We start from the raw sequence: 13360 nt of genomic DNA on the forward strand, positions 1-13360 counted from the left end.
GCAAGTATATATACAGTCGTCTTCAAAATTATTCATACCCTTGCTAATTGTTGTGATCTTTTATTTTTGTGATGAAATGACTGCATTTTTTCAAGTTTGTTTATGAATTATGTGTGACCAATAAGTGAAAGAATGACATCAATACACAATTCAAGAAATTCTTCATTTCAGGGGTATTTTATTCATGGATTCCAAAAAAATGCCATGTTCAAAATGATTCATACCCTAGTCCAATGTCTTTCTTTAATAGTCAATCGCATAGCCTTTGTTTTTTATGACTGCTTCGAGACGATTCTCGTATGTGTCCACAAGCTTCCTGCATGTCTCCTGTGAGATGTTTGCCCACTCTTCCTTTGCGAAAGCCTCAAGCTGGGTCAGGTTTGGTCGGTTTCCTAGCCTTCACTCTGGTCTTCAAGTGATGCCACAAGTTTTCGATGGGGTTCAGGTCAGGACTCTGACTTGGCCATTCTAGGACGTTGACATCATTGTCCTTGAACCATTTCTTCACTACCTTGGCAGTATGTTTAGGATCATTGTCTTGCTGGTACGTCCAGTTGTGGCCAAGCTGGAGTTTCTCAGCATATTCCTTCACATTTTCATCAAGGATCCTGATGTAATCCTCCTTTCTCATGATTCCTTGGACCTTGACAAGGTTCCCTGTGCCACTGGAAGAGAAGCATCCCCATAACATTATGCTTCCACCGCCGTACTTGACTGTGGGCACAGTGTTCTTCGGTTTGTATGCCTCTCCTTTCTTCCTCCAGACATATTCAGCATCCATATGGCCAAATAACTTTTTTAATCAGTGTTTAACATTTGTTCAACAATGTTAATGGTATTTATTCCATTGTAACATCTTAAAATAACCACAGGACAAAGATCAACACATTTGGGACATTTTTGTTGAGATATTGTCAGGGGTATGAATCATTTTGAACATGGCATTTTTTTGGAATCCATGAATAAAATACCCCTGAAATGAAGAATTTCTTGAATTGTGTATTGATGTCATTCTTTCACTTATTGGTCACACATAATTCATAAACAAACTTGAAAAAAATGCAGTCATTTCATCACAAAAAGATCACAACAATTAGCAAGGGTATGAATAATTTTGAAGACGACTGTATATATATATACAACAGTTTCTGCTTGTAAATAATTAGGCTAGTAGTCATCATAATAGTTCTGTTGTCACGGAAAGGGATTTCCCTATAGTCACGAGACAAGTGGAGCGGTTATGACGTCATACAGTATAAAGTGGCTGCGCTTCCGGCTCCGCGCCTCAGACTTCATGGATCCGCGTGTTTTAATGGACGCGGAGAGGCTGAGCTGCAGCGTTGCTCTCTCCCCGGGGATCCTCCGCTTCACCCTCGTCCTCTGCTTGCTTCTTCTCCGCTGCACGCCTGTCGAAGGTAAGCTCGCGTTACATGACGTCACTGGCGCCACGCCGTTACCGTAGCAACGACTTACAGTCGTAAAAACGTGGAATAAATGCCGTTGAGGCGATCAAAAAGATAAGCTCCGAACGCTAAAACACACCGGAATCACTTTGAATGGATGGAACAGACAGAAGTTAAATCATGACATTATTATTGAAGGCAGAACTAAATTTAAAGCACAAAACATCGAAGGCATCGTGGGAATCATGAACAAATGCTCAAGACATTGTGTGAAAGAGGGGTTCCTTGATATCTTGTTAGAAAATGAACATTAATAACATTCTGGTATGTTCAACAGACCATGAGGGTGAAGTACATCTGCCCCATTCCATGTGAACCATGGTGTTCACCAAGGCAGAATGTATTGTTTAATATTTATATGGACGATCTCTCCGAGAGTCTCAACGCTTGTCGTCCTGGCTGTATGGTCGGTGATGGTCTAATCAATCATCTTATCCGCGCACTGCTGGGCTACAACAGCTGCTAAGCCTTTGCACCCAATATACCAGTCAAGGTTTCCAGCTTTTTATTTACCGGGCTCTGCCCGCTGTGAATGCAATGAGGTTAAATACCATCCATCCATCCATCCATCCATCCATCCATCCATCCATCCATCCATCATCTACCGCTTATCCTGTATTCAGGGTTGTGGGGGGGCTGGAGCCAATCCTAGCTGTCATTGGGTGAAGGCAGGGTTCACCTGGACAGGTAACCAGTCTATCACAGGGCTGACAGACAGACAGGTAACCAGTCTATCACAGGGAGACATGTAGAGACAGACAGGTAACCAGTCTATCACAGGGAGACATGTAGAGACAGACAGGTAACCAGTCCATCACAGGGAGACATGTAGAGACAGACAGGTAACCAGTCTATCACAGGGAGACATGTAGAGACAGACAGGTAACCAGTCTATCACAGGGCTGACATGTAGAGACAGACAGGTAACCAGTCTATCACAGGGAGACATGTAGAGACAGACAGGTAACCAGTCTATCACAGGGCTGACATGTAGAGACAGACAGGTAACCAGTCTATCACAGGGAGACATGTAGAGACAGACAGGTAACCAGTCTATCACAGGGAGACATGTAGAGACAGACAGGTAACCAGTCTATCACAGGGAGACATGTAGAGACAGACAGGTAACCGGTCTATCACAGGGAGACATGTAGAGACAGACAGGTAACCAGTCTATCACAGGGAGACATGTAGAGACAGACAGGTAACCAGTCTATCACAGGGAGACATGTAGAGACAGACAGGTCCATCCTCATGTCTTTGGACTGGGAGGAAGCAGCTGCTGGATGCTGTGATGGACAAGTTTGAACTTCTGTTTCTCAGTTTTGATCTATTATTATTAAAAACAGTTTCGATCAGCTGACACCTGAAAGCGAATCACATGCTCTGTTCATCAGGAAAACACACTTGGTGTTTCAGGTAGTTTTTATCCTAGTGGCTCCCCATAGCTTTCAGATTCCAATTTAAAATACTGGTAACCACCTTCAATGCCCTGCATGGGTCTGCCCCGGCCTACATCTCCGACCTCCTCCAGCCCTGCTCCACTAACCGGTCCCTAAGGTCCTCCGACCAGGGGCTCCTCGCTCTTCCCCGAACCAACCTCAAAACGAAAGGGGACCGAGCCTTTCGTTCGGTGGCCCCCAGACTCTGGAACCCTCTCCCCCCAGACTTGAGAGCCTCTGGGTCGATTGAAGCTTTCAAGGCTCAGTTAAAAACCTACCTGTTTCGACAGGCCTTTGAACTGCATGGCAGGTAATTACTGTCGTCACTTTGTGACTCTGTGCTGCGAAAAGTGCTATATAAATAAATAATAATAATAATTATTATTATTATTATTAGTGAACAGTGTTGGGCAATTTACTTCAAAAGCGTAATGCATTATTTATTACTTGTTACTGTCATTTCAAAGTAATTAGTTACATTACAATATTACTGTCTTTGAATTGTAAGGCATTACACTACTTTTGCATTACTTTTATACAAAATAAAAGGAAATATGGATTTTTTGTTCTCAATAGATCTTCTTGTGTTCAATGCAGCTCATTACACAGCAGGATGTGATGTTTTTCGCTTCAAAATAAAAGAACGAAAAACGGAAAACGACTCATATCCCGTTATTCGTTTTTAAACGGAAAATGACTCATATCCCGTTATTCGTTTTAAAACGGAAAATGACTCGTATCCCATTATTCGTTTTAAAACGGAAAATGACTCATATCCCGTTATTCGTTTTAAAACGGAAAACGACTCGTTAACTGATATTTGATATTGTGTTCATGAATGGGATTCGGGGATGAAATAACAGGGCCATTTTTCATTGCAGATTGTCCGTACGTCTTTTTTACCCGGAAGGCGCTGTGTTTTGCTGCGAAATGACCTGAAAGCCTACCTGAGACATTTAGGGGAGCTCTAAAACACTGTTCATTAATCTCTGACAGCGTCTGACGCTCGCGTTTTGAAGTAAACCTACTGTTTTAAACTCGCACCTAAAGCGTTATGACGCGGACATAAAAGCGGTTCAAAACCGACGGGGAGAATCGGAGCCTCCGCCTTTTCGCCGCCGCCCCTCAGCTGTTGATCCTCAGTGTGCCGGGTCGGCTGCGCTCTGACCGACCGGGAGCCGCTCCGTGAGTCGGTGTCCAGCTCATGGAGCCTGCTAACAACAGCGCTTAATTAACATAGTGTAGAGTCACACGGACCGGCTTTCACACTTTTCCTAAAGTGGAGTGTTTGCACATCTCGCGATCTTGTAGTCAATTGATTTCGGGTTTAAAATGCATTGTAACGCGCGTTACTGAGATTTGTACCGAGTAAAATATTACCAGTTTTTTTTTTGTAATGCCTTACATTACCGCGTTACAGCAAAACGTAATGCATTACTTTTGTAACGCGTTACTCCCAACACTGTTAGTGAACCAAATACTTTTGTGTTGTGGGTGTTTTTGGGACGTCACCCTGGACTCTGAGAGACTGGGATTGTGACAACTTGTGATTCGACGTATTAATCGATTAATTGCGAAAGGAATTGGACGGAGAGAGAAAAGTTAAAAGTGGCCCCAAAACAAACGGCGTGGTCGTAGTATGGTTAAGTTTTGTGTGTAACCTCCCTCTCTCGTCTCACGCAACGTACGTTGCTAACTCGTTGGCTGCGTTACGTCACTAATGTTTTTAACGTTTTCATCCAGCGACTCTTTTTATCATCCTGAAAGAGAAGAAGGAGCGAAACCCGTAACGTCACATCCTGGTCCCGAACGTCGAGAGAGGTCACTTACGACACTTTTGTGTGCGTCGTATTTCTAATCACGTATTTTTAACAGTTGTACAACAAAAAGGGACTTTCGACCGAGGTCAAATGATTGGTGCCGTAATTAACGCACATTTTTCCTCCACGTTCCAGGTCAGCCTCGGGTTATCGGTTCGCCTCGGCCAATCGTGGCGTCTCCCGGCGACGACGTCATCTTGCCGTGCCACGTGGAGCCGGCGCGCGACGTGGCGGGCCTGACGGTGGAGTGGTCGAGGCCCGACCTCCGACCCGACCCCAACGACCGGCTGAGACGCGTCGCCTACGTGCACCTGTACCGGGACGGCCACGAGGTCCCGGACATGAAGATGGCGGAGTTCGTCAACCGGACGACGCTGTCCGCCGGCGACCTGAGGCACGGCAACCTGTCGCTCAGGATCACCAACGTGACGCTGGCGGACGGCGGGAGGTTCCGGTGTTTCATCCCCAAGTTAAAGAGCCCAACGCGGTTTTCAGTTGTTCGTCTCGTCGTTGGTGAGATAATCTGTTAAAAAAAATGTAATTATTCAGCAACTTTGCTGTCGCTCTGCGAGCAACGATTGCTTATTGTAAATGTTTTTTTCCAGAACCAAAATCTGCCCAAACGTGGACAACGGAGACACCACTGCAACCTACTGCAAAAAACCCTGATCCGACGGGGGAGTCGGACGTTAACGGTGAGGAAAAATGCTAATTTATAACTTTCTTTTTATCCCTGTTTAGGAAAGAATTTCATCGCAATCTTTTTAGACGGTAAATGTATTTTATAGCAGCCTTTAAAGTGTGTGGGGGAGTCAAGTTCACACACTGAACAACTTAATCTCCTTGATATTCTCTTATTTCCCACTGAAACGTGAGGCCGCTTTTATTGTGAAGGGTCACAGGAAACGTCATTAAATGACATAATTATCATTAAAAATTATTTTCAGGCAGAAATCTTCAGAACTGTAAGTCCTTCGTGTCGTGTTGAAGTCTGTCTGATTGTTCTCCAGGTTCGTCCCGTCGGAGCAGAATCGGCGTTTCCTGTGTCCTGGCGATGATCCTGGTTGGTGGAGTCGTGGGATTTTTAACACACAAGTATCAAAAACAGAAAGTAAGTTGTGATGGGAATTTTTCATTTAGTAGTTCATTATAGTATAATTAGTAGTTTGAGTAGTTTTAACTCATACTATTCCAAGTGTCATGAGGTAACCTGTATTCTGTACTTATGTCATGTCATGTGTTACATGAGTTGTGAAATGCATCTTGTGACACCAGCACAGCTGGCAAGTCAATATGGACAAAGTTCTCCGTCTACACAAACAACGGAACAATACTTCTCTGATGACACATCACAAACAACTGTATAAAAAGCCCTTCTCAAGACTGAAGACTGTCTGGCCAGATAGTTTGCTGTCTGGCCAGATAGTTTGCTCTGAAGCTGTGTGTCGGTGATGCGGTCCGCTTGGACACCCTGTTTGCGAGAGCTTTGACTTATTAGACTTTGTCTGTTTACAGTCTGTCTGTAGCGACTGCTAGCCTGTTTTTGGACTCTTTATAGAATAAATGACTAAAAGCGCTGTTAGGAGTTGTATTCTTATTTCTCATCAGGTGATCATAAACTGATTTCCACCACATAAGTCTTTACTTTTTCAAGTTTTTTTGTTCCCTGCATCCTTCCCTGCATGAAGACTAATTATTCTTATTATTATTAATTTCCTTTTAATTGTCCCTCCAGCTTATGAAGCGACCTCTTGTCTCGGCGCCATTGGTGTAAGGATTCAAACCAGCGACCTGTTCCTCCACGGGTTGGACCTTCATCACAGGGACTTTGATGACAGGATTATTTGCGTGTTGAGCCTCGGCCTCGTCGGGATCTAATCTGCCCGCTGCTTTGCATGTGATGCAGACGGACGACGCTGTATTTCCATAACTTCTACATTTGCATGAATACGTTGGAGCTCTCGCCACAGGCACTGGAACTAGTTATCGAGGTTACACTGACTTTTACATTTTTTTTTTATCTAGTCACCTGTTCAGACTTCACCTCGACTCTACATAGCATGACCCACTAACACCCTCCCCCCTTACCTTACCTATAGCACTCTGATCGTAGCACTGTTGCTCTTGAAGCACTACTTTACTCAGATGAGGACCTAACACTTGTTCTATTTTTAGCTCTTACTTTATCGGCAATGATATGTTGTGGTTTCTTTGTTTCCTTCGTTTGACAAATGTACTTATTGTAAGTCGCTTTGGACATAAGCGTCTGCTAAATGACTTAAATGTAAATGTAGTCAAATTCAAATTCAGGGGGGGGGGGGTAACCCCCTTCATTTCAAGAATTAGTCTTCATCCACCTTTGAGCACACATCTGTGCCCGCAGCCTTACATTGCGGCCTGCCTCAAGGCTCTGTGTTGGGCCCCCTAATCAATAGTTTCAAATGTATTTCCTATCATTGCTATGCAGACGATATCCAGCTATATCTATCCTTTAAACCAGATAACTTAGAAAAAATAAATGTTCTCTTAGAATGCTTAGCTGCCATTAAGAACTGGATGGCAGGCAACTCCCTCCAGCTAAACCCAGAGAAAACGGAGGTTCTCATTGTTGCTGCTGATCCCGTCGTAGCCAAGGTGACTGCCCACATGGGGGCCTTAACCTGTAACATCCGCTCCAGCCTGAGAAACCTCGGCGTTTGATCAAAACATGCTCCTAGACAAACACATCAAAACCCTATCCCGCACCTGCTTCTTCCATCTCAGAAATATTGCTAGACTCAGAACCATGGTATCCCGCTCAGAACTGGAACTGGCCGTCCACGCTTTCATCTCATCCAGACTCGATTACTGTAACTCACTGTTTACCTGCCTCAATGAATCATCTCTGGACCGTCTACAACTAAACGCTGCCGCTAGGCTGCTAACTCGCTCACAGAAGTCCTGTCATATCACTCCTATCCTCCGGGCCCTACATTGGCTCCCCATAGCTTTCAGATTCCAATTTAAAATTCTGGTAACCACCTTCAATGCCCTGCATGGGTCTGCCCCGGCCTACATCTCCGACCTCCTCCAGCCCTGCTCCACTAGCCGGTCCCTAAGGTCCTCCGACCAGGGGCTCCTCGCTCTGCCCCGAACCAACCTCAAAACGAAAGGGGACCGAGCCTTTAACCGTTCGGTGGCCCCCAGACTCTGGAACGCCCTTCCCTCAGACTTAAGAGCCTCTGCGTCGATTGAAGCCTTCAAGGCACAGTTAAAAACATACCTTGTCTTATTATGTTTTGTGAAGCACTTTGTGACTTTGTGCTGCGAAAAGTGCTATATAAATAGAGAATTATTATTATTATTATGGTAAAAATGAGTCAGGACTAAATCTGTTCATCAGATGATGTCAAAACAGATTCCTTGCCTTTTCCTTTTATTCTGTAATAATTTAAATATGTATATGTAGAGTGAAGAAGCTTTGGCGTCTTTTAAAAAGACAAATGATGGAAGTTTGTTTCTCTTGTCGTTGTTGCTGTGGAATATTTATCAGCATGCATTTGTTTATTCAGATGTTAAAAGCTACCTGTTTGTTATAACTTAACTCTGTTTCACACACAATGCACTTTTAATCCCTCCGGAAGGTTTTAACCTCACTTCGTGTTCGTTTAAATAGTAAATGTTATAAAAATAAAACACATTTCACATTTGTTTGCATCGTATGTGCTGTGAATAATGTGTCTGTGCCAAAAGTCGGGAGGTGAAAATGTCTTATCTGACGCCCTGATTGCTTTTCTCTACAATCCATCTCATATTCTCAGTGAACACAGTTCATCAAAACAACGATATGTCTCGATGAAATCATCTTTCAATTAAATCGTACTTAATAATCACTTAAGACAAATTAAAAGTATATGAGTATACAAAAAAAGGGGGCTTTACCATGTGATGACTTCATGTATTCACATGACTACATTTAGTCATTTTGAGTTGAGTTTTTTTACTCATTCTGAAACACTTTCACTCTCCAAACCAGTTGGGGAATGAGGGGGCATCCCATCCAGTCATTTCCTGCTCCAGAACAATGGGTTCATTATCCCTGGCAACCCTGACATCACTGGGTGAGTCCCCCCCCCCCCCCCCCCCCCCCAACATGTTTGAATTTTCTCGAAATTCTCATCTGATTTTATCATCAGAAGAGATTACTGTAAATACCAACCGCGCCCAAACCTCCTACCGCTAGGTGGCAGTGATGCGCCCAATTTGTCAACCGCCAGAAGACGTCACGTGATTTCCGAAAAGGAACAACTCAAAACAAATCACCAGCGACAGAGCTGTGATGACACCGAGCCGAACAGCGCTCCCACCGCCGAAGTTATCATGTGTAGCATCCGAGTCAGACGGTGATTTATCTCACGACACACCGGGACCGTGTTGCCTCGTTACACCATGAATCTAAGAGGACTCTTTCAGGACTTCAACCCCAGGTACTTCTACGGCTATGCTAACAAAGCTAGCACTCGAGCTAACCCCCCCTGTAGCTCGGTAGCGTCACTTGACTGGGCGTCGTTACGTTAAGACACGCCGAAGACGCGCCTTTCACACATGAGGGAATCATATAAATATATTTCCCCCCCCCCAATGTTGGGTCAGATTATTTTAAACTATATTTTTTTAACGAATTACGGAACGTATCGGTGCTAACAAGGCGAGGCCTAGCTAACCTGCTAGCTCAAACGACCGTTGGGAGGGTTTCTAGGATAAAACCATCTGTATTTACTAGATTAAATTAAATGCAGCTTTATAATATTACTCATGTATGTATTCTATAAGCATGCTGGTAATTATAAACCATTTTTTTGGATGGTTAGCACACAGTTTTGTCTGAATGAGCTATACGGGCCCTGAGGAGCTACGACGAAATACGTCCTTAAATACATTTAGAGCAGTAAAAGTTCATATTTATAACACAATATATCACAATTAAAAACAATGCACGGACACTGAGTAGTAGCCAGCAGTATTGTGGTGTTAAAGCCAATAAAACATATTGGAGAAATGGGTCCAGTGCTTTGAATTAGGTCCAACTCTTCACATTAATATGATTTTATTAGAAAGCTGAACTGGGAGACCTGGTTTAAGGTCAAACCAGCCTGTTGTTCCCCTCCATGTATGTTATTTTCACCTTTTTAAATAATCCAAAATACTTAGGTCCTATACTACGTATGTCCTTGTATTACATGACATGAAATAAATCATACAATTATGAAAAATTAGAAAAATAAATCTTTCAACTTCTGTGAATTGTCTCAAAAATCTTTGACTCAATGCGAGTGCTCTTCTGATGCCTGTAACTGTCACAACCCCATAAAGCATTGGTGGTCTTCTCTTTGACATTGGTGTCCTCGGTTAAAGCGTGTTTTCTCCGTCCCTTCCTGCAGTAAGTTCCTGATCTACTCCTGTCTGCTGTTCTTCTCCGTGCTGCTGTCCTTGAGGCTGGATGGAGTCATCCAGTGGAGCTACTGGGCCGTGTTCACCCCGATATGGCTGTGGAAGCTGTTGGTCATCATCGGGGCCTCGGTGGGCACCGGAGTCTGGGCTCACAACCCCCAGTACAGGTAGACGTAATACATCTTTTGTGTGTATTTTGCATGATTGTGTGCGATTTGCTTGAATCCCAGACTGAACTTCCCGATGTTTCTGGCTTCCTGTGTCCTCTCAGGGCCGAAGGAGAGACGTGCGTGGAGTTCAAAGCCATGCTGATCGCGGTGGGGCTCCACGTGCTGCTGCTGATGTTCGAGGTGTTGGTGTGCGACCGCGTGGCGAGAGGAAACTACTTCTGGCTCCTCGTCTTCATGCCGCTGTTCTTCGTGTCGCCCGTCTCCGTGGCAGCCTGCGTCTGGGGCTTCAGACACGACCGCTCCCTCGAGGTACGTCTGACCAACGCTTGGCGACGCGCCGACTCGTCGACAACGAGAACGGCGCTGAACTCTTGTCTTTGCTCTTCCTCAGCTGGAGGTGTTGTGCTCGGTGAACATCCTCCAGTTCATCTTCATCGCTCTGAGGCTGGACAGGATCATCAACTGGCCGTGGCTGGTGAGATACTCAGAATCATTATAATATATAAATATATATATATATATATATATAGATATTAATACCTGGTGTGTGCTGCAGGTGGTGTGCGTCCCACTGTGGATCCTGATGTCCTTCCTGTGCCTTGTGGTCCTCTACTACATCATCTGGTCCGTCCTCTTCCTCCGCTCCATCGACATCATCGCCGAGCAACGGCGGACTCACATCACCATGGCGATCAGCTGGATGACCATTGTTGTGCCCCTCCTCACCTTTGAGGTGAGTTACCTCCTTTTGCAGCCTCATCGTCAGCGTTCTTATTAATGACACCTTTTTATTTACTTTAACGGATATCACACACTTATTTGATGATCACAATTTTAGTGTTTATCTCACTAAACAAAATTATGAATTGGATCTAAAGTATAAAACTTGTTTTACAATAAAATTAGACTGCCTCGCCCTCTACTGGCCAAATATAGGTATAGTCCTTTTTAAAAGCCGAACCAAATTGCCGGTACAAATATGTATATATAAGTATATATATTTATGAACTTTATAGATGTAATGGTCCAGTATATTTTGGGGACTTGTAACATTGATGTTCCTCTTCAGATCCTTCTGGTGCACAAGCTGGACGGCCACAACAGTCTGAGCTACGTGTGCGTGTTCGTGCCTCTCTGGCTCTCCCTGCTCACACTCATGGCCACCACCTTCGGCCAGAAGGGAGGCAACCACTGTGAGTATTCACTCATTACTGGATCAATTTCAGAAGTTGTGAAAATACCGTGGTAACCTTTGACCCCCCCCTCTCTCTCCTGATCGTTCTACAGGGTGGTTTGGCATCCGTAAGGACTTCTGCCACTTCCTGCTGGAGCTCCTCCCCTTCCTGCGGGAGTATGGAAACGTGTCGTACGACCTCCAGCGCAGCGAGGACCCCGAGGCGGCCGAGGACCTGCCCGTCCCCGAGCCGCCGCCGAAGATCGCCCCCATGTTCCACAAGAAGACCGGCGTGGTGATCACACAGAGCCCCGGGAAGTACTTTGTCCCGCCTCCTAAACTCTGCATCGACATGCCCGACTAACTAAAGGGCCGCTGCTGTATTAAAGTCAAGCTGCAACAACGGAGGACACTGTTCGGTTTTTCCTCAAGGACTTGATCCCCCTGCCTGAAGTCTAGAGTGACGCATTAGAGCCAATACGGTGCTGGATCCAGAACCCTCATATCGGCTGTCCTGAAGAGTGCCATCTCTGTCGAGGATTTATATCCTGGAACCAAAAGAAAGGACTTCTTTGTTTTTTCACTGTGTTGCTGACTCCCACTTTTATCCATTCTGAAGACGGACACTGACCGTTAAACCGATGCTCTGGATCTGTGGACGCTTGACTCTGTAACAGCAGTACATTCAGACACGCCTCATACCTAAAGCAAAGGTGGCGCCTGTCTTGCCTCGGTGGGGACCATTGGAGAGACTTCCTGTTTGACCACGCACTCGGAGAAAACCAGGGAGGTGAGGTTAAAGAGAGGATCGTCTTGGTACGGTGTTTGTATGCTGCAGTCTGGTAATATTCCTCCTGTTCATGCTGCCTGAAGAGTGATCTCTTGCAACCGTCATGTTTTTATGTGTAAAATGCATTAAAATGTAACGCTGCTAAAGCTTCACGTTACCTTCGGCCAAACGTTTTAATGCATTTCTGCACAGCAGAACGGTTGTGGATCTCCACAGGGTCGCTATGAGACCAGGAGGGATTACAGAGAATACACCATGCTAATATTGTTTTAAGGCGGACCTGAACAAATTTGAACCTAAACAAAACACGAACAATTGAAATGGCACTTTTGTTGATCTGTTCCAAGATGAATCCTGTCAGTTTTTTTGTATTCCTTCTTTTTTGTTGTTGTAAATAACAGAATTTCTCAAGTTAGGGACCAGAGTTGAGACGGCAGGGTTAAAGGTGAGAGGAAGAAAAGAAACACTTCTATATGAATTTAACGTCAACATGTGGAATCCAGACAAAATCAGATTCTCCTTTGGCTTTTCCTGCTTTCCATAAACAACGTGGCTGAAGTCCTGAACCTCCCATCGAGCTCTTCTGTGCATCATTTTAATGTGATTCATTATTCTGACAGCATACCGTAGAAAATGTACTAGCTTTGCCTTCTTCACACAGTCAACGTTACCCGTCTCAAACAATAAAAAGAATGCAAATACATTTTTAAAAAATCGAATGTGTAGAAAGTACATTGCCATCTTACTCAATATATCAAATTCCTCAAGAGCTATTGATTTAATGTTTTTGGACAACCTGACTGCTGGAGCATACAGCACGCTGACTTTTATTTTACTACGATGTTCTTTGTTCCTGGTAAATTGTTGTGATTTACGTACACTCTCCCTTGATGCTGCAAGTATAGCAACCTGTTTTTTTCTGGAATCACAGTAACTACAAATATCTACATTGTTTTGTCTATATATTTATTTTAGAATTAAACAAAAAAAAAAACTACCCCTCAACGACATGTCATTTTGTTACATTAATATAAACATTTAAGTTAAGTCATTTGTATGTAACTTTTCATG

At 44.2% G+C, this 13360-nt stretch overlaps 2 protein-coding genes across 2 annotated transcripts; both read left to right on the forward strand.

The window, feature by feature from the left end:
* Positions 1 to 1277: 1277 nt before the first annotated feature.
* On the forward strand, positions 1278 to 8426 carry LOC311009274 (butyrophilin subfamily 2 member A1-like). Its single transcript, XM_084003340.1, has 5 exons — positions 1278 to 1415; positions 4861 to 5238; positions 5331 to 5420; positions 5736 to 5836; positions 6461 to 8426. The coding sequence occupies exons 1-5, from the start codon at positions 1295 to 1297 to the stop codon at positions 6497 to 6499; spliced, it is 729 nt and encodes a 242-aa protein (XP_083859466.1). The 5' UTR covers positions 1278 to 1294; the 3' UTR covers positions 6500 to 8426.
* A 582-nt stretch (positions 8427 to 9008) lies between these two features.
* On the forward strand, positions 9009 to 12753 carry tmem185 (transmembrane protein 185). The gene is made up of 7 exons (XM_084003331.1): positions 9009 to 9191; positions 10146 to 10322; positions 10427 to 10634; positions 10717 to 10800; positions 10882 to 11058; positions 11395 to 11518; positions 11613 to 12753. Exons 1-7 carry the CDS (start codon positions 9154 to 9156, stop codon positions 11861 to 11863), a joined length of 1059 nt encoding a protein of 352 aa, XP_083859457.1. The 5' UTR covers positions 9009 to 9153; the 3' UTR covers positions 11864 to 12753.
* Positions 12754 to 13360: the final 607 nt, after the last annotated feature.

This window comes from Eutrigla gurnardus (assembly GCF_963514095.1).
Source record: "Eutrigla gurnardus genome assembly, chromosome: 23".
In the NCBI taxonomy this organism is placed as follows: domain Eukaryota; kingdom Metazoa; phylum Chordata; class Actinopteri; order Perciformes; family Triglidae; genus Eutrigla; species Eutrigla gurnardus.

Excerpts from the sequence above, each read along its gene's own strand:
- LOC311009274 (XM_084003340.1), top strand. The coding sequence starts at position 1,295 with ATGGATCCGCGTGTTTTAATGGACGCGGAGAGGCTGAGCTGCAGCGTT. Across the intron at positions 1,416-4,860 it reads CCGCTGCACGCCTGTCGAAG|GTCAGCCTCGGGTTATCGGT; the intron begins GTAAGCTCGCGT and ends TCCACGTTCCAG. Across the intron at positions 5,837-6,460 it reads ACAAGTATCAAAAACAGAAA|CTTATGAAGCGACCTCTTGT; the intron begins GTAAGTTGTGAT and ends TTGTCCCTCCAG.
- tmem185 (XM_084003331.1), top strand. The coding sequence starts at position 9,154 with ATGAATCTAAGAGGACTCTTTCAGGACTTCAACCCCAG. Across the intron at positions 9,192-10,145 it reads TTTCAGGACTTCAACCCCAG|TAAGTTCCTGATCTACTCCT; the intron begins GTACTTCTACGG and ends CCCTTCCTGCAG. Across the intron at positions 11,519-11,612 it reads CCAGAAGGGAGGCAACCACT|GGTGGTTTGGCATCCGTAAG; the intron begins GTGAGTATTCAC and ends ATCGTTCTACAG.